The sequence below is a fragment of the Ceratotherium simum genome, chromosome X, assembly GCF_057802395.1.
Source record: "Ceratotherium simum simum isolate JZ-2026a chromosome X, ASM5780239v1, whole genome shotgun sequence".
NCBI lineage: Eukaryota > Metazoa > Chordata > Mammalia > Perissodactyla > Rhinocerotidae > Ceratotherium > Ceratotherium simum.
This window is the reverse complement of record NC_141940.1, coordinates 95,438,822-95,463,995: the sequence shown is the minus strand read 5'-3', so window position 1 is coordinate 95,463,995 and position 25,174 is coordinate 95,438,822. Positions and strand designations below refer to the sequence as shown.

At 35.8% G+C, this 25,174-nt stretch overlaps 1 protein-coding gene across 10 annotated transcripts in view; it reads right to left on the bottom strand.

Annotated features, from left to right (window-relative positions):
* Positions 1-25,174, bottom strand: part of CASK (calcium/calmodulin dependent serine protein kinase) — a 417,632-nt gene that overhangs the window by 30,946 nt on the left and 361,512 nt on the right. For 6 of the 10 annotated variants that reach the window (XM_087427616.1, XM_087427612.1, XM_087427614.1 and 3 more), the window contains 6 exons: positions 24,472-24,660; positions 13,044-13,122; positions 7,079-7,164; positions 5,250-5,318; positions 2,515-2,583; positions 1,077-1,112 (listed from right to left, as the gene is read on the bottom strand). In XM_087427616.1, coding sequence (XP_087283742.1) covers positions 1,077-1,112; positions 2,515-2,583; positions 5,250-5,318; positions 7,079-7,164; positions 13,044-13,122; positions 24,472-24,660 — 528 coding nt within the window. The remainder of the gene's footprint in view (positions 1-1,076; positions 1,113-2,514; positions 2,584-5,249; positions 5,319-7,078; positions 7,165-13,043; positions 13,123-24,471; positions 24,661-25,174) is intronic. The other 4 variants (XM_087427613.1, XM_004435018.3, XM_087427615.1 and 1 more) reach the window with 2 other exon arrangements.

The window sequence follows — 25,174 nt, the reverse complement described above, 5'->3', positions numbered from 1 at the left end:
TAGAGAAGAAAAATGAATTCGAATCCTAGCTTTGCCAATGTAACACCCGAAATCAGCACAGAGCTTCAAGATATGCATAGTTCAATGCTCTGAGTTTTATGATATGTAAATGTAATTAGTAAATATTATAAGAGAAAACAGATTAGCATACAAGGGGTTATCACATGGCAGCATTTTATGAATTACTGGATTTCTAAATGCTTTAAAATAAGGTGCTAGATATATATCTAATGTTGCATCAGTTATACAGCCTTAAGACTAAACCGTGGGGGAACTCTACCAGGTGCTAATTTATACAAATCTTAATTCCAAATCTGATTATTTTTTAATATGTTTCAAGAAAAATCCCATAAAAATTCTATCTCTTGAAATTAAATTTGAATATTAATGTTTAAGTCACTGTAAAACCAACCTGAAGGCTTTGGAACTATTGTGTGATTATTCTGTTTAAGTTTCTTTTCAGAAATCCAGCCCATAAAATTAACAAGTCTCTGCATTTGCACCTAAAATCCGTACTTTTAAAGTGCTGGCAAATTGAAAGTTACTTGCCAGTGTTAAGCAGCACTTAACTTTTCACGTTTGAACTAACAGAGGCACATAGTAGGACATAAAGCCAGGATATTTATGTTCTTATTTTTCATTGTAAATGGCTTTTCGAAATACACATGCAAATAAAGATTAAGAAAAACCCTTCAGATTTCAGAAAATTATTGCTTAAAAATGTCCATCAGCATGTACATTTTAGTTATTCTTGGAATTCTAAGAATTTTGTAACCTTTAAAATTTTTTTCTATCCCAGAGGCAGGTCCATAAGACCCCCTAAAGGCTGAATTCTTAAGCATCAACATAAAATTATCAGGTTGAAATTACAATAACCATCACAGTTACAAAGATGTGAGGAAAAAATCTTTATAGAGAATTAGTCATGTGTAATGTGTTAAAATGAAATGGTACTAGCTCTCAACGCTCAAATGTTATGGTCCAAAATGCAGACATTATGGGATGGAAAGGGTTAATAAAGGATTGGCTATTAGCAGCTCAGTTTAGAGAAGTTTCTATAGAGGATATCTATTCACCTGTCGTCCTTTTGGTTGGGTAGTTGATGGCAAGTCCTGTAGAATAAAGCCAACCCAGGAGAAAAATTTTCATTTACTTTTCAAGAGTACAAGGTAATTTGTGTGTTCTGTTACAATATGGTTAAAAAAATGAGCTAGATTTAAGTTGTAAAGAGATAATATACATTATTCCATTTCTCAGAAATGTTGAGTTATCAAAAAAATCAAACCCAGGCCATTTAGCAGCAAGCTGAAGAAAGCAGGTAAGTTTAAGCAGAGAGAAAATGTGTTCTTAAGAAACAACTCAGCATCTTCAACACAAAAGCCACTGCAAGTGAAATAGCCTATTAAAAAACCCCGAAAAAACTAAAAAGAGCTGTTTGTTGCCCTTTTCAACTTAGTCACTGCAACCATTTAGATTTCGAAAAATTCAATGGCTATATGGATATTCACCATCTTTAAAGTATTAAACGTTAACTATTATAAATGAATTCTTTTGGTAGCCTATTTTGAAGTTGAGAATAAAAGTCACTGGAAATTTTCTTCCATGATTTCTCTTACTGATATCATTCCATTTGAGATAACATCTAAATTATTTAAAATTTCACCTGATAAAAAAGTTGATATATTTTTAAAGGGCAAATTAATAGTCAGGAAAAAAGTGATACTGCTGCATTATTAAAACTCTCAATAATTTAACAGCAATATCAGCAACTCAAGAGATTTTGTTACTCCAAAATATTGCACACCTGCACCTGTAAGTGCTTCCATTTGTTTAAATAAATTAAAAATAATAGTTTTTATATTCCAAAATGGATAGTTCTGAAAAAAGTATAAAATTCCAAGTTCAAGTCAAAATATAAAGTACTTTGTGTTAAAGATGTGATAACAGCGTGGCTTAAGTGCAGTTTGAAGCCAGTTCGTTTTGCTTTTCATATCCAGGCAAGGCTTATAATTCACAAAAATATGTGCACGTACCACAATAACAGAGGGCACACCAATTCGTAAACTTAGATAGCGGAAACTAAAACATGTTGCTGATATCACTCAGAATAGACAACTACAAAGCCCGAGAATACCTAAGTGCCTACTCTGTAAAATCCTTAAATTTCTTTTTCTCAAATTAAAAAAATATTTAGAAATTTCAACAAGTTTCCATTTACATCCTTTATGTAAGTTTGAGCAAAGTCATAAATACTAGTGGGGTGACATAGAAATATTTTGAGAATGACCAAAGTAGTCTTGAATTATATTTCTTTAAATTTAACTAACAAAAGGGATTTTTAATGAGAAGAAAAAGTTGAAAAATATTTTCCAGGAGTAAACTGCATTGTAGCTGTAGTAGCCTTGTATATCGGCAGAAGACAATATTTCCACTGAACACATGTAACTAGAACACTCATGGCAGGTGGCACCAACAAAATTGTCACACTTTGCTGTGTGGAGCTAGAGTTCTTACCGAAACAGAATTGTTAGTGCTGCTATGACCATTAGCTGGGGACTGTCTGGAAGTGGAGGGGGAATCTCTCTGAAATAAGACACAAGGTTCATTAACACAGAACACCAGCACAGAAACAGATATTCACATCAACAGTTGCAACCACAGTCTGACAACCATTTCCTTTGAGGTTTTAGCTGTAAAGGTGCCATACTGACTTACTTGCACGATTTCACAGAAGTAAGAAAAAAATTTTGCAGTTTGAAGATTCACATATTGTAAGTGATGACCATGTCATTCATTAATCATTTATTTCCTGTCTCCAACATTCTATAACCTTTGCTTTCTTTAAATGAGACCCAGAAGAGTGACTTGATATTAAGATCCTACCAAGTACAGTAAAATGACAAATATTACTATAAAATTATTGTGCTGAAGATCCCAACTGCCTAATTTTTAGGTTTGAAAAGTACTTAATAACTTTTAGGTACTTCAGTGTCAAAAATTACTGAATGACTCAATCTGAAGTGAAACAAACCTAAAAAAAAGACTTCTCATGTTGTAATCACCTTAGAATCTTTGTAGGACAAATGTTACTAGTAAGAGGAAAAGATAGATACACAGCAGAGAAGAAACCTTTATTCTTTAGATCATTTTAGCAGATTGATTAAAACAATAATCTTGAGCCTCTAAAAATATTACACTTCTGGCAAAGACCCCAGGAGCCACAGTCACTCTCTTTAGGTCCATGCTCCTCAATCGCCCTCCCTATACTATTCAACAGACTCAAAATCCTTTCCAGGCTCCATTCCCTTATTGTCCAAACCAACTTTAATGATAAGAACAAGGAGAGGAAGAAAATAAGTATTTTTATATTTTTGGTTAAGTAGAGTTATTTGAAACCTTTGAAATGTGTATGTCTGCTCAAAAGACATTTTTTTTTTAGAAGATTTAAAGAAAACTTCTGGAACTTGTTAGCCTTTTAAACAATAGGATCCCTTAGATGAACATTCTCAAACATTAGTGAGCAGATCGATCTCTATGTGCCACCACCCAAGAGACTCAAGTCAGTAGGGGCAGGGGTCTCCTCTTTCACCAAGAGCCAGGGGGATGCTGATACAGGTGGCCAGAGAGTCTTTCCTTGGGAAGTATTGCCCTAGCTGGGACAAGTCCAACCACAGGTTTGAATTCTGCCAGAGCACAGGAGGGTCAAACAGGTTGGGGGTGGGGCTAGGAGGGGAGTATTATTTTTTCTACTATTCAGAGGTAAAGAAGGTAAGAGGGGGGCTCTTCTTACTCAAGAGCATAGAATTTACATGTGTAATACTGTTCCCATCCCCAAACTAGTTTAACCACCCAAAAACACAAGCGAAACTTATGTTATATTAATAACTAACAGTACCTTCTGTTAGTTAGTCAAAAAGACAAAAATCAATCATATTTACTAAATTTCTTCAATGATGAGACATGGTATGATGACCATCTGTGATTTTAGAATACTAAAATGCTTTACATATAATGTGCATGTGACAGTCTCTCTTTCCCAGCAAGGTTTGTGTTGTAGGTAATGAATTTCAAAACTATGAATCATGGAGCAGAATTACTTCTCCATTTTCTTTTGAAATATAGTATGAATTGAAGTTCCATAAAGAGCCACCAAGAGGAGCTCAAGACCTGATATAACAGAAACGCCAACTGTCATGGCTCACTAAAAGTATGCTTGACAAAACTACAAATTCTTATACCTATCTTCAATAAATTTAGAAAAAAACATGAAGCCTCTGATTTTTCTTGTGAAATTTACAGCATTACTAGAGAGTGGGAGAAGCATTATAATTTCTCCCTCAACTTCTCCTAAGTACAAATTCAATTTTCTAGATGAGTTCCAATAAGTTACCTGTCAGTCTTACAAATTAACTGTAGGAAATGTGTACTTCATATTGAGGTACACATTCTTGGAAGATGCACATGAAAGGACAAGCTTCAAAACCTAAAACTCAAGCCGAATGTGCAATGACCAAAGATGATACTGTTTATGCCAGTTTGTTATTTCCAAATATAAAAAGAATACATTTTTGAATCTCATTTAATAACCAACATAAAACTGAATAATATAGGTTGGAAAAGCTACAATTTCTATAGGCTAAGCCTATTGTAAGAAAGAAACTTTGGGGTTGTATTGCTCTAGAAAACTTACTTGTTTACGAATCACATAACATTCCAAATTTAAACAATTTCACAGAAGGTTGCAAAAGCCTATATTCCTCTAATAAAGTCAGTTATCAATTCCTCATGGACTTAACACCCGTCTAGAGACCTTGTCACAATCATTTGAACAACTGTATCTTAACAAAAATGATTACTTCTCAGATTCTTGGAAAGAAGAACTATCTATGAGATTTCTTAACAAGGGAAGTGAATGTACTTCCTGGAAATATTAATGCAATTTTGATCTTTATTTTTTTCCTAAGAGACTCCATTTGTTCTTTATTAAGCCTTATGTCATTATTTGTAGCTTCTCTATACTTTGCTTCGATTCCAGCCTGCAGAAAGTTCAAGTGCTGAGGAGATCCCCATGGAAGTAGGGCTGAGTAGGTGGATGGGACCTACTCTGTTCCGTTATCTTTGTTGTAAAATTGGTGTGCAGTGATCAACAGCACAGGCAGAAACAATTTCCCAGAAAGCCAAAACATTCAGCCATCAGCAGACAGTTAGTTAAGAGCCCAGAGGAGACGGTGTTTCATTAGAGCTATTACCTCACAGGACGAGGACTGAGTGCGGTAACTTGGCACGATCTTGAAGGTAATACTCCCCCGCATTTCCCGCTGGAGGAAGAAAAAAGGAGAGCTCTCTTAAAGAAATGTTGCACACAAAAACATGTAAGAAACCACTCAAAACTTGGGGGGGCAATTAATGCAAGTCAGCTGAGAGTGCATGGGCCTGAAATGAAACGGAGTTACAAAGCAGGGATTGCTCACAGTAAACAGTAGAAGTTGTTCCCGGGAGAAGCCCTGCAAAGTCAGGGCTGATTGCCTTTGTTGACACAGCAGTGGTATAAGTGACCTCCAACAGTCACCGTTTTATAGACATGAATACAAAATCTCTCAGTGACATGTCTTTCAAAGGTGAATATAAAATGAATCGAACAATAGAACAAGTAATTACATAAAAATCAATATTTGGTAAGCTACGATGTGTACTCCATAAAATGTGCTTTTTATTTCATAATTTTGGCCTTATTTTTTTTTACTGTAGTGAGTCTGTGGTGCTTATTTCACACTTAATAGATATTCATAACACAGGAGGCTGCTACACTGTGGTGGGAAGAAGGTCCAGGATCACAGGTCCAAAACAGCTTCCTCTGCTCATCAGGGCCTGTCATTCTGCTTTTTTTTTAATTCAAAATAAAAAATCCAAAGCCTAATTTGAACACATATTTTGGTTACGTATGGTCAAAAACGGCCTGGGGTACTTTGACTTTCCCTCCCTCTGTGCTGTAGAGAAATCCAACACAGCTGGCTATGACTCAGCTAAACCGGAAAGAGGTTTCTGATATTGCTGATGTCAGCAGAGTTGAGGTCAGTGAGAAACTAGTTCACATGCATGCACAACTGGAAAGGTTTTCTTTATCTGCTTGAAAAGAAACAGGAGATGAAAGATGAAAGGAGACTGTTCAAGCCCACACTACTAAAGATGGGCAAAATGTTTGAAAACTCTGTTGCATGTAAGCGTTTTCCTAGTTGTCAGTTTTTATGAATGTTATATAATTTCAAGTCCACACAAATGATGGTACTAGAAATACTCTGATTACAAAAGAACAGCTCTTATTTGTGCATTAAAAAACAAGCTAACAACACTAAGATATCACCTTACACCCATTAGAATGGCTATGATCACCAAGACAAAAAATAACAGACGTGGAGAAACAGGAACCCTAATTCACTGCTGGTGGGAATGCAAACTGGTGCAGCCACTATGGAAAACAGTATGGAGATTCCTCAAAAAATTAAAAATAGAAATACCTTATGATCCAGCTATCCCACTACTGGGTATTTATCCAAAGAACTTGAAATCAACAATCCAAAGAGGCTTATGCACCCCTATGTTCATTGCAGCATTATTCACTATAGCCAAGACATGGAAACAACCCAAGTGTTCCTTGACTGATGACTAGATAAAGAAGATGTGGTATATATATATACATGGAATACTACTCAGCCATAAAAAAGGACAAAATCGTCCCATTTGCAACAACATGGATGGACCTGGAGGGTATTATGTTAAGCAAAATAAGCCAGACAGAGAAAGACAAACACTGTATGATTTCACTCATATGTGGAAGATAAACTAACACACGGACAGAGAGAACAGTTTTGTGGTTACTGGGGGAAGGGGGTTGCAGGGTGGGCACAAAGGGTGAAGGGGCACATTTATATGGTGACTGACAAACAATAATGTACAACTGGAATCTCACAATGTTATAAACTATCATGACATCAATAAAAAAAATTAGAAAGAAAAAAAAACAAGCTAACAAACTGAAAGTCAATCTTAGAAAAAGAAAAAGAAACTTTCATTTACTCACAAGCATTTTTTGAAGCTGTTCCACTGTTTGGTTAGCCACACTGATGCCATTGATTTCTCGAATTTCATCACCGACATGAAGTGTACCTAAGATTTACACAACGTTATAAACATGAAATTATATATACTTTTTAATAATAAAATCCAAAGGCAACAATGTAAGCAATTTTAAAAAATTAAGCTAAATATTGAAGGCCAATATTTCAGAAACAGGTACAAGTTTGGCTCATGTAGTAAACTCACCAAAAAAGATACATCTACTTATGGAAGACTCAGTTTTGAAAGATGGCTGTGGAAATCTGCTTATTTTTCTGAGAGAGGCAGTGTGTATAGTGGTTTAAAATTACGGCTTCTAGATCCAGCCTGTCTGGGTTCAAATCCCACCTATATCACTTACTAGCTTTAAGACCTTGGGTAAGTTACTGAAATTCTCCATGTTTCGGTTTTCACATTTATAAAATGGAGATGAAAATAGTACCTATCTCATAGGATTATTTTCAGGATTAAATGAGTTTAATACATGTAGGGGGCTTAAAACTGTTCTTGGCACATAGTAAGTCCCATTTAAGTGTTTGCTGTTATTATTATCAACCAAATATGATACAAAGGCTGTTGACTTTTAAAGAATTGTGATATAATACCTACATAACTAAACTTTTTTTAGACATAATACAACCTTTTTATAATAATTTGATAGGCATTTCAGGGTCCTGTAATACTTCAACTGGAAAAAGTGACTGAGAACCAATGCTTAAATAGAGTGTTATGTAAAAATTTGCTTCCTTATAAATTGTGCACATGTTTACATACTGACCTGACTTTGCTAGGAAAAGCTCACAGTATCTTTTAGAGGTACACACTAAAATGCATATAAACAAAATAAGATGCTTGGGATTTGCTTCAAAATAATCCAGGGGGGTGGGCAGTAGAGCAAGTACAAATGAAACCAGTGGCCATGAATTAACAACAATTCTAGCTGGGTTATGGGTACATGGGCGATCTCTGCACTATTCTCTCCACTTTTCTCTACTTGAACTTACTGCACTATTCTCTTTACTCATGTTTGAAAATTAACATAATAAAAAATAAAACAAAAATTTGGGTACTTTTGCTTCCAATATGGCTGATTAGTCACTCAAAGACTTTCTCATAACTATATCCTGCTTAGGGCACACCTCTTGAAGTGTTATTGGTCTCACAAAAGCAGTGCAAATCCCCAAGAACACTTCCTACTTCCATCCCCCACCGTCCCCCCCCCACAAAAAAACCCTGTGAGCTGGATCCAGAGTGGTGGAAATCTGAGGGTGGAATGAAATAGTGGGAAGGGTAAATGCCATAGTAGCAATGCCTGCTAGCTGGATTCTGAGCCTTGGGCCAACAGCAAGTTAGAGAAGCTGAGCCAAGGATTCCATAGGGAGTCAAGACTCAGACCAGTGGCAATCCATGGCAACTGGTAGAAAAAGGAACAAACCCTCTCTGGAGGAAAGCGTTCCCAGTTTAGGCCCACAGGACTTCCACTGATTAGACAAGCAATGAGCTCACAAAGATCACCAAACATACAATAAGGCAAACTACTATGCGAGTCATCAGAAATAGAAAAAACAGATTTAGATCCTCAAGGAGGATAGATACTGGAATGGTCAGACACGGAATATAAAATAGCTATATGTCAAATATTAGAAAAAAATAAAGGACTCAATTGGAAGGACAAGCACGCAACAAGAGAATATCAGATGTGAACAGAGAGATCCGAAAAGAAAAATAAGAACAAATGAGTAGTACTTCTAGAAAAGAAAAATATAACTGGTGATACAACCCACTGAATGCATGAGTTGAACAGGAGTTCAGATATGGCTGAAGAGAGTTTCAGTGAACTGGAAGACGTAACAGATAAATTATCTAGAATGCAGGTCAGATAAATAAGGAGATAAGGAAAATAGGAAACAGGAAATTAAAAAAATAGGAAAAAGATATTAAGAGATATGGAGGGAACGTCTAACACACATCTACCTGGAGTTCAGAAGGAGAGAAGAGAAAGAATGGAGAAGAGGCAATATTTGAAGAAATAATGGTTGCAAATTTTATTGAACTGATGAAAACATGATTACACAGATCTAGGAAGAATAATGTATCCCAAACAGGATAAATAAAAAGAAATCCATGCTGGGAGGTATTGAAACTACAGAACAAAGACAAAGATCTTAAAACATCCAGAGAGAAAGGAGAGATCGCCTACAAAGCAAGGAAAATTATAGTGACATCAGACTTCTCAGTATCAAACAATGGACGCCAAAAGACAACAGAATGGTAACCACCAACCTAAAATTGTGCTTTCAGCAAAATCTTTAAGATTAAGGCTGAAATAAAATATTTACAGATAAACACCACCTGAAAGAGTTTATCAACAAGAGACTAGCACTAAAGGAACTTCTAAGGATGTACTTTAGAAAGAAGGAAAATGTTCCCCAAAGGATGGTCTGAGATGCAAGAAGGGATGGTGAGCAAATAAAATCATAAACATTTATATAAATCCAAACAAAAATGGTCACATATTTTAATAGTAATTTCAAATTTGTGAATTTAAAACAGGACAGAACTAAAATACTGGGCAAGAATAATATGTAAGTCAGGAGTGTGATCAAATTTAGTGTTCCAATGTGTTTGTATTCTTTGGGAGTGGGATTAAGATACTGTTTCACTTTAGTATAAAGTTAAATATGCACAATAAAATTTCAAGGTAACCACCTAAAAAATGGAAACAGAGTGCTGAAATTCTAAACTACCAGGGGACAAAAAAGAAACAAAAAATAAACAAGAGAATCAATTAAAAAATGGAATAAATATAAATAAAAAAGCATGATAGAGATCATCACAATAAATATTAATGGACTCACTTTGCCCATTAAAAGATAGCAATCATCAGAGTGCACTAAAAAATGAAAAACCCAGCTTTGGAAATGTTTGTAAGAGACACTCTACAGCATATAAGCACAGAATGATTGGAAATAACAGGATGGAAGAAAACATGCTAGCAAATACTAAAATAAGGCTGGAATAACTATATTAATATTATATAAAATAGGTTTTAAGTAGAAAGCATTATCAAGGATAGAAATGGTTACCAGGCACTTCTATGTACCTAATAAAACAGCTTCAAATACATAAAGCCAAAATTGAGAGATCTATAGGTAGAAAATGAAAAACTCTACTATAATAATGAGATATTTTAACAATTATTGATAGGTCAAATAAAAAATTAGTCAAGATATAGAAGATTTGAAAGAAAACATTAACAACCCCAAGCCAATCATCATATAGAGAACTCTGCATGCAACAATTAAGAATAAACATTCTTCTTAAGTACACATGGACCACTTACAAAAATGATTAAAGTGCTATGCCATAAAGCAAGTCTCAACAAACCTCAAAGAAATGGTGTCACACAGACCACATTCTCTGACCACAATGTGATTAAGTTATATTATAAAAAGAAATATATAGAAAATCCTCTTAAATACAGTACATAAAAAACTAAGTAACTTAAGGGTCAATGAAAAATATCATAATAGAAATTTTAAAACACTTAGACCTGAATTATAATAAAAATGCTTCATCTCAAAACTGGTGGGATACAGTTAATACAAAACTTAGAGGTAGAGTTTAGTTTTAAATGCATATATTAGAAATGAAGAAAGACTAGAATACATGAACTGTCTCATTTAAAAAGTTAGATAAAACCAATAGAAAGTAGAAGGAAGGAGATAATAAAAATTAGATCATAAAACAATGAAATAGAAAATAAATATACAATAGAGAGAATTAACAGAACCCAAAGTGGGTCTTCAAACAAACCTTGGGGAAGTTGATCAAGAGAAAAAAGACAAGGCACAAATAAACGATATTACGTATAAACAAGGGAATATAATTACAGAGATGGCAGAGAATAAAAAGGTATAAGAACACTAAGAAGAAGCTCACTGAAATAATTTTTAAAAATTTAAGATTTTTCAGGAAAATGTAATTTACCATAAATCACTCAAGATATAGAAAGCCTGAATAGCCTTATGAATGTTCAAGAAACTGAAGCAAACAAAAACAAAAACAAAAACTTTCCTAAAACAAAAACAAAAACAAAATACCAGGCCCTGACAGTTTTATAGGCAGGTTCTACCAAACTTTCAAGGTACAAATCATTTCAATATTATACAAAGTCTTTCAGAGAACTCATGAAGAGAGAAGGCTCTCCAAGTCATTCTATAAGGCCAGTGTTAACTTTGAAACTAAAATCAGAGACACACAAGAGAGGAAAATTAACTACAGGCCAGTCTCACTCATAATTGCAAATATGAAAATCCTAAACAAAATATGAGTATACACAATGACTTAGCTGTATTTATCTGAGAAATGCAAGGCGGGGTTTATCATTATGCAATCTTTAAAAGTCATTTACCACATTAACAGATAAAAAGAAAAAAACAAATGATCATCTCAGCAGATGCAGAAAAAACATTTGATAAAATTCAAAACCCAATCATAATTAAAATGCCCAGCAACTAAGAATATGAGAGAACTTCTTCAGTCCTAATAAAAGGTATCCACTAAAAATCTAGAGTAAGCATTATTCTTCGTGGGGAAACATTGGAAAGCTACCTTTTAAAAACAATAGGACAAGGTTGTCCACTATACCACTTCTATTCAAGACAGGAGGTCCTAGCCAGTGCAGTAACATAAGAAAAAGAGATTAAAGAAATAATGATGTTGTGACTTTACTGAATTTATAGCAAATTATTATTTTAATTTTTTTTGCTGAGGAACATTCACCCTGAACTAACATCTGTGCCAATCTTCCTCTATTTTGTATGTGGGTCGCCACCACAGCATGGCTGCCAATGAGTGGTGTAGGTCTGTGCTCAGGAACTGAACCCAGGCTGCTGAAGTGGAGTGCACCGAACTTAACCATTACGCCACAGGGCCGGCCTCTATAGCAAACTATTAAAAATAATAAACAAAAAATCAATACTGGAATCTAAAACCAAACATCCTCCTGTGTGAGTGCAGTCCACACCCAAAGCCTATAAAGATTCCGGAACCCTGAAGGCAGCAGTAATGGCCAGAAACCATCTGTGTACATAGCGGTCATCTCTAAAGAGGACAGGCGGGCACTAAAATGCTTACGGTGTTACTTCTTGCTCTCTGGGGTTAAGGAAAGAGGTGTTAAGTACAAAAATAACCCTATCTCAAAGAAAGGAAGTCTAATTTTTGGACAGGAGAATCATTTTTGGATCAGCCTCTAAATACTAGTGCATACAACTCAGCCCTTTCAAAGAGGAGCCTAAACCTATATGTCCAAATCCTGCCTACCTGACGGTTAATGCAAGTTGCACTTTCCCCAAAACCATTCTTCATCTACTTCAGTTCTTAGTGAATTCCTTCCTCAGAATGACTGCACTTACTGTAGCAGTATTAAGAACTTAATCATAGATTTGATATCTCTTATTTTACCATTTAAATTTTATAGTTATCTATCAAACATCAATCTCCTAATTTATAAATAGTATATCTCATTTCTGAATGAATGAGAGAGTAATCCTTGAAGTGTCATTTAACTTTATATATATATACCTTATATCCCAGAATAGATGTCTTCCTGGGGCCCAATATGATAGTTTACTTTATCTCCCATGGTCTCTAATAAGTCAGAATCTAAACAGTGATTCAGAGATGCTCCAGCAATAGAACTGTAATATACCCTCCCTCCATTATCTACAGGCTGGAGCATGTGCAGATGAATAAGAACAAATGGAGGCCAACAGTGATTAAAATCAAAGATAGATAACTTAAACAGATCGTTTGTATGGACCATAAATTAAACAGGTCTTTTATATGGATTGCAAAAGCACTTTCTCCAAAGGATACAGGAAAAAAAGTTAAGGAAGGAAAGAAAGAATTATATATATGAAACTTACCTTGCCTGTGAATCATGCCCCCATGCATAATTCTTGCAACAATACAATGATTTAGCTCATTCATCTTTAAAGTGATTCCCTGTAACAAGTTAAGTAAAAACAGAATTACTATGAGAGGGCACTTCTTTTTATATTGTGATTTTGTTGTTGATAATTTTAATTATAAAAGTTAGGAAAACATTAAAGAAAATATGGAAAATGAAAAAACCATCCATTACTCTACCATGCCATGACAAAAACATTATTTTTGGTATTTTGATTGCTATAATAGTAAACATACATTTATACAGTGCTTTTTAATCTAATTATATTTTCATGTTGCTTTATTTTTTATGTTGCTAATCATTTTTAAAACCAGTTTTTATTAATGTATAATTGACACACTTATTTAAAGTGTACAATTTGATAAGTTTGATATATGTATACATGTGTGAAACCATCACCACAATCAGGATAGTGACTATATCCATCACTCCCAAAAGTTTCCTCGTGCCCTCTGGTGATCTACTCCCATCCCTCCACGCCCACTCCCTTCTCCAAACATCTCCAAGCAATCACTGATATGCTTTCGCTGGCTGTAAGATTAGCTTGCACTTTCCTTAAATGAACTCATACAGTACTCGTTTTTTGTTGCTCTTTTTTCACTCACAATGTGAGATTCAACCACACTGCTGCATGTATCAATAGTTCATTCTTTGTTCTTGCTGAGTATTCCATTGTATGGATATACTATTTTGTTTATCCATTCACCCACTGAATTGTTTCTAGCTTTTGACTATTAAAATAAAGCTGTATTCCTGGGTTAGTCTCCACGTGGTCATGACGTATTCGTCGTCTTTTTTTTTTATAATATAGATTTGTTTAGAAGTTTTGCATCTATGTTCATGAGGACTACTGGTCTGTAGTCTTCTTGTAACGTCTTTATCTGGTTTTGGTCTCAGGGTAATGCTATAATAATAATGATAATGATAATAGTAATAAAAAATAGTAAGTTGGGAAGAAAATTCCTTCCTTTTTAATGTTTTGGGAAGAGTTTGTGTAGAACTGGTATTATTTCTTTATTATATGTTTGGTAGAATTCACCAGTGAAGACGTCTTGCCCTGGAGTTTTCTTTGAGCAATGATTTTTAACTACAAACTCAATTTTTAAATAGTATAACGTGATTCAGTTTATTCCTTGTTAAGTGAGCTTTGGTAGTTTCCATCTTCCAAGAAATTTGTCCATTTCATCTAAGTTGTTGAATTTATTAGCATAAAGTTGTTTACCATATTTCCTTATTATCCTTTTTTATCTGTAGAATCTGTATTAATGTCACTTCTCTTATGTACAATATTGGTAATTAGTGTCTTTTTTTTCCTGATCAGTCTGATCTTCTCAAAGAAAAAGTTTTTGTTTTATTGATTTTCCTCTATTGTTTTTCTGTTTTGTATTTCATTGATCTCCACTTTGATCTTAATTATTTTTCTTTTACTCACTTTGAGCTTAGTTTGCTTTTTTTTTGTTCTAGTTTCTTAAGGTAGAAGCTGAGGTCATTGATTTAAGACAGTTCTTCTTTTCTAATATAGGTGTTTAGTGCTACACATTTCTCCCTAAGTACTACTTGAGCAGCATCCCACAAATTCTCGTATGTTGTAGTTTTATTTTCATTCCCTTCAAAATACTTTTTAATTTCCCTTTTGATTTCTTCTTTGGTCCATAGGTTATTTAGAATTGTGTTATTTAGTTTTCAAGTGCTTGGGGATTTTCCCAGAGATCTTTCTGTTATTCATTTCTAATTTAATCCCACTGTGGTCTGAGGATACACTTTGATATTAATATAGCCACTCCAGCTTCCTTGTGATTAATGTCATCATAGTATATCTTTTCCCATCCTTTTACTTTGAAACTATTTATCTTTATGTATAAAGCATTTCTTGCAGGCAATATATAATTGGGTCATGGTTTTTTTTCCCCCCTTAATCTGACAATCTCTGCTTTTTAATTGGGGGAATTTAGACTATTTACATTTAACATGTTTATTATACAATCAGGTATAAATATGTCTTCTTGCTATTTGATTTCTATTTGTTTTACCTGTTCTATGTTCCCCATTTCCTCTTTTTCTGCCTTCTTTCAGGTTAGTTAGTTTATTTTTATTCTGTTTTCTCTCCTGTGTTGCCTTATTTGCTAGAATTCCATTTTGTTGTATTAGTGGTTGCTTTTGGGTGTATAGCATACATCTTTAACTTACCACAGTCTACCTTTAAGTGATATTATACCAAGTTGTTACTGCCCAAGGCGGGGTCTTCTGCCCACTGCAAGACATGCCAACAGTCAAGAGGCAAGGAGGTAGGAGAGAAAGGACTTTTTATTACAGCTTGCCAGCAAGAGGGAAGATGGCTGACTAATGCCTAAAAGAATCATCTTACAGAACAAAGACTACAGGCCAGTTATATTGCAGGCTTGTCTCTGGGTGCGGGAGGTAGCTGGTCTTCCAGGTGGGGGCATCGATCTGATCTCCAGGTGGGAGCAGACATCTGGTCTTAGTTTCTGATAGTCTTTTGTTTTACTAGATATGCATCAGAGACCGGAGGAACACCCTACACCCTAATCTTTCAGTTGTCATGGATGATGGCTGTCAGCATAGACTCTCTGCCCCGGGGGTCATCACATTCCTAAGGAACTCAAAAGAACAAAGTTATCAACTTACAGCAGCTGGGAGGGGCCATAAAATCCACAGAGCATGTCTGGGTTAGTTAATCAGAGGCCACTGAAAGTTACGATATGGTTTTTTCCCTACAATATGGCTTTCCTCATGTCAACCTTGTGTTGAGCTGGTATCAATGTCACATATAAGAACCTTATAACAGTATACTTCTACTTCCTTCCTCCTGACCTTTACGCTACTATTGTTATACATTTTACTTTTACATGTTATAAACCCCCAAACACATTGCTATTATTTTTGTTTAAACTGCCAATTATCTTTTAAAGAGATTTAAATGATAAGGATGTCTTTTAATATTTCTTATACCGTAGGTCTACTGAATTCTTTCAGTTTTAGTATGTTTTTTTTTTAATTTTTTGTTTATTGCAGTAACATTGGTTTATAAAATTCTATAAATTTCAGGTGTACATCATTATACTTCTATTTCTGCATAGATTACATCATGTTCACCACCAAAATACTAATTACAACCCATCACCACACACATGTGCCCAATTATCCCTTTTGCCCTCCTCCCACCCGCCTTCCCCTCTGGTAACCACCAATCCAATCTCTGTCTCTATGTGTTTGTTTATTGTTGTTGTTATCTACTACTTAATGAAGGAAATCATACAGTATTTGACCTTCTCCCTCTGACTTATTTCACTTTGCATAATACCCTCAATGTCCATCCATGTTGTCACAAATGGCTGGATTTCATCGCTTCTTATGGCTGAGTAGTATTCCATTGTGTATATATACCACATCTTCTTTATCCATTCGTCCTTTGATGGGCACTTAGGTTGCTTCCAAGTCTTGGCTACTGTGAATAACACTGCAATGAACTCAGGGGTGCACGTATCTTTATGCATTGGTGTTTTCAAGTTCTGTGGATAAATACCCAGCAGTGGAATAGCTGGATCATATGGTAGTTCTATCCTTGATTTTTTGAGGAATCTCCATAATGTTTTCCATAATGGCCGCACCAGTTTGCACTCCCATCAGCAGTGTATGAGAGTTCCCTTCTCTCCACACCCTCTCCAACACATGTTGTTTCCTGTCTTGTTAATTATAGCCATTCTGACGGGCGTGAGGTGATATCTCATTGTAGTTTTGATTTGCATTTCCCTGATAGTTAATGATTTTGAACATCTTTTCATGTGTCTGTTGGCCATCTGTATATCTTCTTTGGAGAAATGTCTGTTCAGGTCTTTTGCCCATATTTAATTGGGTTGTTAGGTTTTTTATTGTCGAGATGCATCAGTTCTTTATATATTTTGGAGATTAACCCCTTATCAGATGTATAGTTTGCAAATATCTTCTCCCAATTGTCAGGCTGTCTTTTTTTTTTTTAATTTTTATTTTCCCCCAAAGCCCCAGTAGATAGTCGTATATCATAGCTGCACATCCTTCTAGTTGCTGTATGTCGGAAGCGGCCTCAGCATGGCCGGAGAAGCAGCGTCAGTGCACTCCCGGGATCTGAACCCAGGCCGCCAGCAGTGGAGCACGTGCACTTAACCACTAAGCCACGGGGCCGGCCCAGGTTGTCTTTTTGTTTTGTTGATGGTTTCCTTTGCTGTGCAGAAGCTTTTTAGTTTGATGTAGTCCCATTTGTTTATTTTTTCTATTGTTTCTCTTGCCTGGTCAGACACAGTGCTTGAAAATACGTCGCTAAGACCAATGTTGAAGAGCGTACTGCCTATGTTTCTTCTAGAAGTTTCATAGTTTCAGGTCTTATATTCAACTCTTTAATCCATTTGGAGTTAATTTTTGTGTATGGTGTAAGGTAAGGGTCTACTTTCATTTTTTTGCATGTGGCTATCCAGTTTTCCCAACACCATTTGTTGAAGAGACTTTCTTTTCTCCATTGTATGTTCTTGACTCCTTTGTCAAAGATTAGCCGTCCATAGATGTGTGGGTTTATTTCTGGGGCTTTTGATTCTATTCCATGGATCTGTGTGTCTGTTTTTGTGCCAGTACCATGCTGTTTTGGTTACTATAGCTTTGTAGTATATTTTGAAATCAGGGAGTGTGATACCTCCAGCTTTGTTCTTTTTTCTCAGGATTCCTTTAGCTATTCGGGGTCTTTGGTTGTTCCATATAAATTTTAGGATTCTTTGTTCTATTTCTGTGAAAAATATTGTTGGAACTTTGATAGGGATTGCACTGAATCTATAGATTGCTTTAGGAAGTATGGACATCTTAACTATGTTAATTCTTCCAATCCAAGAGCACGGAATATCTTTCCATTTCTTTGTGTCTTCTTCAATTTCTTTCAGAAATGTTTTCTAGTTTTCGGTGTACAGATCTTTCACCTCTTTGGTTAAGTTTATTCCTAGGTATTTTATTCTTTTTGTTGCAATTGTAAATGGGATTGTATTCTTAATTTCTCTTTCTGCTACTTCGTTGTTAGTGTATAGAAATACAACTGATGTTTGTATGTTGATTTTGTATCCTGCAACTTTACCATATTCGTTTATTACTTCTAAAAGTTTTCTGGTGGATTCTTGAGGGTTTTCTATATATAAAGTCACGTCATCTGCAAATAGTGACGGTTTCACTTCTTCCTTTCCAATTTGGATCCCTTTTATTTCTTTTTCTTGCCTGATTGCTCTGGCTAGGACTTCCAGTACTATGTTAAATAGGAGTGGTGACAGTGGGCATCCTTGTCTGGTTCTTGTTCTTAGAGGGATAGCTTTCAGTTTTTCACCATTGAGGATGATATTAGCTGTGGGTTTGTCATATATGGCCTTTGTTATGTTGAGGTACTTTCCTTCTATACCCATTTTCTTCAGAGTTTTTATCATAAATGGATGCTGTATCTTGTCAAATGCTTTCTCTGCATCTATTGAGATGATCATGTGATTTTTATTCTTCATTTTATTAATGTGGTGTATTACGTTGATTGATTTGCGAATGTTAAACCATCCCTGCATACCTGGAATAAATCCCACTTGATCATGGTGTATAATCTTTTTAACGTATTGTTGTATGCGATTTGCTAGTATTTTGTTGAGGATTTTTGCATCGATGTTCATCAGTGATATTGGCCTGTAATTTTCTTTTTTTGTGTTGTCCTTGTCTGGTTTTGGTATCAGGGTAATGTCGGCCGTAGAATGAGTTAGGAGCTTCCCCCTCCTCAATTTTTTGGAAGAGTTTGAGAAGGATAGGTATTAAGTCTTCTTTGAATGTTTGGTAGAATTCACCAGGGAAGCCGTCTGGTCCTGGACTTCTATTTTTGGGGAGGTTTGTGATTACTGTTTCGATCTCCTTACTGGTGATTGGTCTATTCAAATTCTCTACTTCTTCTTGATGCAGTTTTGGAAGGTTGTATGATTCTAAGAATTTATACATTTACTTTGACGTGTTATAAACTCCCAAACACATTGCTATTATTTTCGTCTAAACTGCCAATTATCTTTTAAAGAGATTTAAATGATAAGGATGTCTTTTAATATTTTTTATGCTGTAGGTCTACTGAATTCTTTCAGTTTTAGTATGTTTGAAAATGTTTTTATTTTATCTTTATTTTCTGAAAGACACCTTTGCTGGATTTAAAATTCTAAGTTGAGAGGTGTTTTTTTCTTTCAGTACTTTAAAAACCTCGTTCTTCTTAATTGTACTGTTTCTGATAAGAAATCTGATATCATCCTTATCTTTGTTCCTCTGTATGTAACATTTCTTTTTTTATCTCTGACTGTTTTTAAGATCTTCTATTTATCATGAGGTTCTAAGCAGTTTGATTACAATGTAGCTTTGTGTTGTTTTTTTCATGTTTCTTGTGCTTGGGGTTCATTTAAAAAAAAAAATCAGTTGATTTTTTTTTTTTTTTGGCAGGGAAAGATTCGCCCTGAGCTAACATGTATTGCCAATCTTTCTCTTTTTTTTCCCTCCCCAAAGCCCCACTGCATGGTTGTATATCCTAGTTGTAAGTCCTTCTAGTTGTTCTATGTGAGCCACCACCACAGCATGGCCACTGACAGATGGGTGGTGTGGTTCTCCAACTGGGAAACGAACCCAGGCTGCCAAAGTGTTGAGAGCACCAAACTTTAACCACTAGGCTATCAGGGCTGGCTCGCATTGTGGTTCTCATAACTGCAGATTTATAGTTTTCATCAAGTTTGGAATGTTTACAGCCATTATTTCTTCAAATATTTTTTCTGTCTCTTCTTCATTCTCTTCTCCTTCATAGACTCCAATTAACCATATGCTAGGCTGCCTGAAGTTGTTCTACAGCTCAGTGATGCTCTTTTCATTTTAAAAAGTCCCTTTTCTCTGTGTTTTGTTTTGGATATGTTTGGATATTGCTATGTCTTTGAGTTCACTAATATTTTCTTCTGAAATATCTAATCTGCCATTAATCTCATAGTGCATTTTTCTGCTAATTCTAATATATTTGTCAGTTCTGTGTCAGTTTTGATTGATTGATTATTCTCCATATTAAGGTCACATTTTCCTGCCCCTTTACATGCCTAATAATCCTTGACTAGATGCCAGACATTGTGAATTTTATCTTGTTGCATGCTAGATGTTTTTTTATTCCTGTAAATATTCTTCAGCTTTGTTTTGGGATGTAGTTCAGTTACTTGGAAATAGTTTGATCCTTTGGGTCTTGGTTTCATGATTTGTTAGGCATGCCTGGAGCAATTCTCCATCTAGGGCTAATTATTCCTCATTACTGAGGCAAGACCTTCCCGAGCACTCTACACAATGCCCATCAACTGGTTTTTCCAGTCTGGCTGGTGGGAACAGGGAGTGAGTGTTAAGCATTGTTCCCTTTAATCCTTTTGGATAGTCTTTCCTTGGCTCTGGGTAGTTCCCTCTCATAAATGTGCTGATCATTATTCAGATGAATACTCGAGGGAGACCCTCTATAGATCTCTGGGGTTCTCTCTTTGTGCAGCTCTCTCCTCTTCAGTACTCTGTCCTATGAAATTTAGGTGCCTTGGTCTCCCCGCAGACTCGCAGCTCTGTCTCCTCAATTCAGGGAGTCTGCCTCAGTTCCCTTCCCTGTGCAGTGGCCTGGAAAGTATCTCAAGTCAGTAATGTGGAGCAATCATAGGGCTCACCTGTTTGCTTCCTGTCTCTTAGGAATCACTGTCTTTTGTTGTCTGATGTCCAATGTCTTGAAAACTGTTCTTTCACGTAATTTTGTCTGTTTTTTTAAATTTTTTGGGTTGTTTCCAGTGAGAGGGTAAATCTGGTCCCTGTTACTCCACCTTGGCCAGAAGTGGAAGCTCTACATATTTAATCCCAGAATACTATTCTTTGGAGTAGATTACTTTTTGTTTTCCAATTATTCACCATTATATGACAAGCTTTCATAAACATATTTTGGCATTAGACCTAGTTGATTCTAAGAATCACATGGGGACCTTTTAAATAAAACTGACTTTTAAACTCACTCTTTGGATTTAGATTTAGGAAGTCTGGAATGGAGCCCAGAAATCTATATTTTTAACAAGTTCCCTTGGTGAAAACTGGTCTTGAATTTGCAATGATTAAGGGTAGGGGGACTCTGTCTTATCTTCTTCACTGGAGAATAACACTCTATTAGAAAGCTTCATGAAAATATTTGAGACTTTATAATCTAGACTCTGTCTGAATTTGTACAATTCTACAAAATATAACTTTGCATAGTTCCTATTTTTCAGTTCTTAGAAGTGGTAGGCAAGCAATGTAAAAAACTGGTTTATCAAAATGTTTCTAGTCCCCACATTCGACTGTAATGTTCAAGTTTCATTTCCAACTTGTACATTTAATCAGCAGGTACAGTTACCAAAAGAGGTGTTCCTGGAAAAATGCTGTAAGTTAATGTGTAAGTCTAATCTAATTTAATAAGGGAAATGATAGTACAATGAGGGTTCCATCTTTGAAATTAATAAATTAATGTATTCATTCAACCAATATTACTGTAAGCCTATTATGTGGCAGACACTCTGCTAGGCACAGCAGTGAATGAGACAAACAGGGTCTCTCACGGCCAGGGGAAGTTCACCTCAAACCAAGTGGAGTTAACATTTATTATTTTGTCTGCCCCAAACATTTCTCTGTGGAGAGAAATTGCCTCATGTTCTGTTCCGAAGTTCCCAAATTCCAGGGAAGGGATTGGCCCAGCTTGGGTTGGTGGCATACTCCCGAATCTGTCCTAGCTTGGGGTAAACTCCTGGCCTTTCCTTGTTTACATAAGCCTTTCCCCTATTGTCTAAGCTAGTTCAAGTTTGGTCTTTATCACTTGTAACTAAGGGACTCCTAATCAACAGAGAAATAATTACAAGTGTGATGTTACAAATGGGAAAACAAGGGTGTAAAGGGAGTATATCATCCTTGGTGGGTGGACCTAGCATGCCTGGACACATTGTACAAGGTCCAAAAAACAAAAGAGATAATGTGGGTATATCCCGCACAGTAATATAATGCCTTTAATAAGACAACTAAGCAAGCAAATGAAGCCATATTAAATGTAATAGAGAACTATACTCTATTATCGAAAATATGTTACATAAAATAACTCCCATTTTTATGACAACCAGTCAAAAGGAGAAGAAATACACACCTTCACTAGGATCAGAGAAGACAGAAGAGAGAAGGGCTTCTTTAAGGAGATTTTTAGGGGAGACTCAAGGCCATTTCATGATTTCTGAAAAAAGTAACTCAGGGATGCAGTTTTACACTTTTCGTCTACGTTTTTATGTAGTCAGCCTTCATACAAGAGATCAAGCAAATGTCACTGAGCTGCTTTAGAACATGATGATCACAAGATACTTCTGGGATTCCATCTTGTGGTCTCTTCCACCTTCCTGTCTGCTTTGCTTGGCTGAACATCACCCCTTCGTCCTGTCTCTCTGACACAGCCATCTCTCCTCTATAGCTCTATCATAATTATTTTTGTTAAACTGTGCTAAACTGCATATTTACTTATTTAATGTAGGCAGCCTGTGGAAAGTGAGCTTCAGGAAGGAGCCATGTTTTATCTACCACTATGTCACTGGCATCTAATACAGTGATGTGCACATAATAGGCACTTAACAAACATTTGCTAAATGAGTGAATGAATATATAAAATGAATGAATGGATATTAGACTTTCAGAGCTAGGTGGGATCTTGGGGATCATTTAGTCAAGTATGCTTTTGGCAATACTTGCTAAGCAAAGTATGAGCAAACTGAGGCCCACTGACATGAAGTGATTTGCCCAAGGTGCCCAAAAGCTGCTACTGCCCATGCTCTTAAGCCAGAGTTGCTTGAGAGCACCAAAAGGGATAAGGTGATTTGCATGCCCCTGCCTACTGCAAGTGCTGGGATAATATAGTATAACTGGCAAAGAACAGTAAATGAGTATTACAACCTGAAACATCTAGAGTTGAGGGCTCTCTGGAAAATGCAGTCATAGAATCACTGCTCTGTAACTCTTCCTTTAATGTGGAAAGTAACTGGGCAACTCTCTTAAGTAGGTAATTTGTTTTTCTGTATCTCATATCCCTTTTCTATGCTCTGAGGAAAAAATATGAATGCCTAAGTTTGAATCTTTTTTTTTTACCCCCAAAGGTATGATTCCTCCCCAAAACTTGGAACTTTCCCAATATTCACTGACTGAGCGGGTAGCATCATTATCCATCCAGTTGTGAAAACCTAAAGCTTAGGGTCATCCTTGATACTTGCTTCTTCCTCAGTCCCCATTGTCAATCCATTATCAAGGTCTATTAATTTTACTCTTTTGTTAAATCTATTCACTTCTTTCCATTTGAGATCCATCCCTCTAGTTCAGAGTTCTCCTGTATTACCGCAGTAAAAGCCTCTTAACTGGTCTCCCTATACCCACTCTTGTCCCCCTCTAATCTATTCTTCAGAGTAACTATTTGTAAAATGAAAATCTGGTTTTATCTCCCTGCTTATAACTTTAATAGCCTCCCACTGTTTTTAAGATAAAGAACAAAATCCTTAACACGTCTTTCAACACTTGTATGGTCTTGTTCCTGCCACACATCTTGTTTTCTACAGTCCAGCCATGGTGCCTTCTTTCCATCTTGAAACTATGCCAAGAACCTTTTCACTACCAGGTTTCTGCCCATGCTACTTGGTTTGCCTGGATGGTCTCCATTCCCCTGGTCCCCCTATGTTCAGTTAACATCAAAGAGCCTTTCCTTGATCTTCCCAATCTATGAGAATTCTATGAGAATGAGGCAGGGTTCAGCATCAATTCTACTCCAACGCTATTACTAAGCACTGTGAAAATAAATTCATATTAAATAGGTAGATATGAATGGAAGGAATTTTATTGTAGCCATGTTACTCAATTCTTTGAATCCCATCTGAATTAGTCTTCCTCTAATTTTATTGAAGGCAAAAGATCTGGAAACCAACAGACTTGTAAAAGGATGTTTAGACATTTACTTTTTCAACGCCAATACCAATATTTCAAATTGTCCCTTTCTTTGCTGCCCCAGAGGTTTTTACACTCTGGAGTAACGTACCAGGTATGCCCTTTTTTGGTAAAGTTAAAGAGTAATTGTGAAAGGAGAGGTGGGAATGAGATCCAACATGCCTTAGGCGTGGTGTCATGCAGAACAATTCTGGGTAGGAGTAGTGGTGGTGGTGGAATGAGGATCTGGAAACTGATTTCTTTAAACTATCCATGCCCTCCTTCCCTCATCACCTCCTAGTAGTAACAGGTTGAAGTTAGCTGCTCTAACTCATGCTGGGATTTAATGAGAGTATAGAAAACTTTCTTTTTCTACTTACCATCGGTTCATCTGTGTTCTTTTGGAACTGGACCAGCCGAACTCTGGTCACGTTCTCCATATCCATGTCTCCGTTCGCACTTTCTGGAGAATCACCATTTAAATAGGGAGAGGTGGGAGGAGGTGTGACCCTCAATGCTTCATCACTGTAAACTTCATGTGCCACTACATCATGAGTCTGAAGTAAGGCCTGGTATTTTATGAAGGAAGTAAAATATTAATAATATTATCTCAGCAGAAATCTATTATATAAAATTATTCTTTGCCTCTCAAAAGTATCTCTCATCTACAGAAAACTTGAAGCACATTACACCTAGATACAACTATACCCTAATTTCTTTGTGACAAATAATCATGATAGACAGATTTAAAAAAAATGAATGAACAAATGAATGAATGAGTGAGTGAATCATTGAATGGATGTGTTTGTTGATTACCTGGGTTACAGGTGTTTGACGCTATGAAAAAGTACCCAGCTAACTTGTTCAAACATGCAATTTCAAATAATTTAGCAGAAAGAATCATCTGTAAATAGAGGTGGCAAATTTTTGTGCCAGGGCTTTAAAATGGGAACAGATTTAAAAAGAAACAGTGCAATAGTTGGTATATTGAGCAAATATATTTCATTGATGGTATTAACAATAACTCTTTTATATAACTCAAAGGATGAAGATAATTGATAACAAATGATTTAGTAAAAGAAA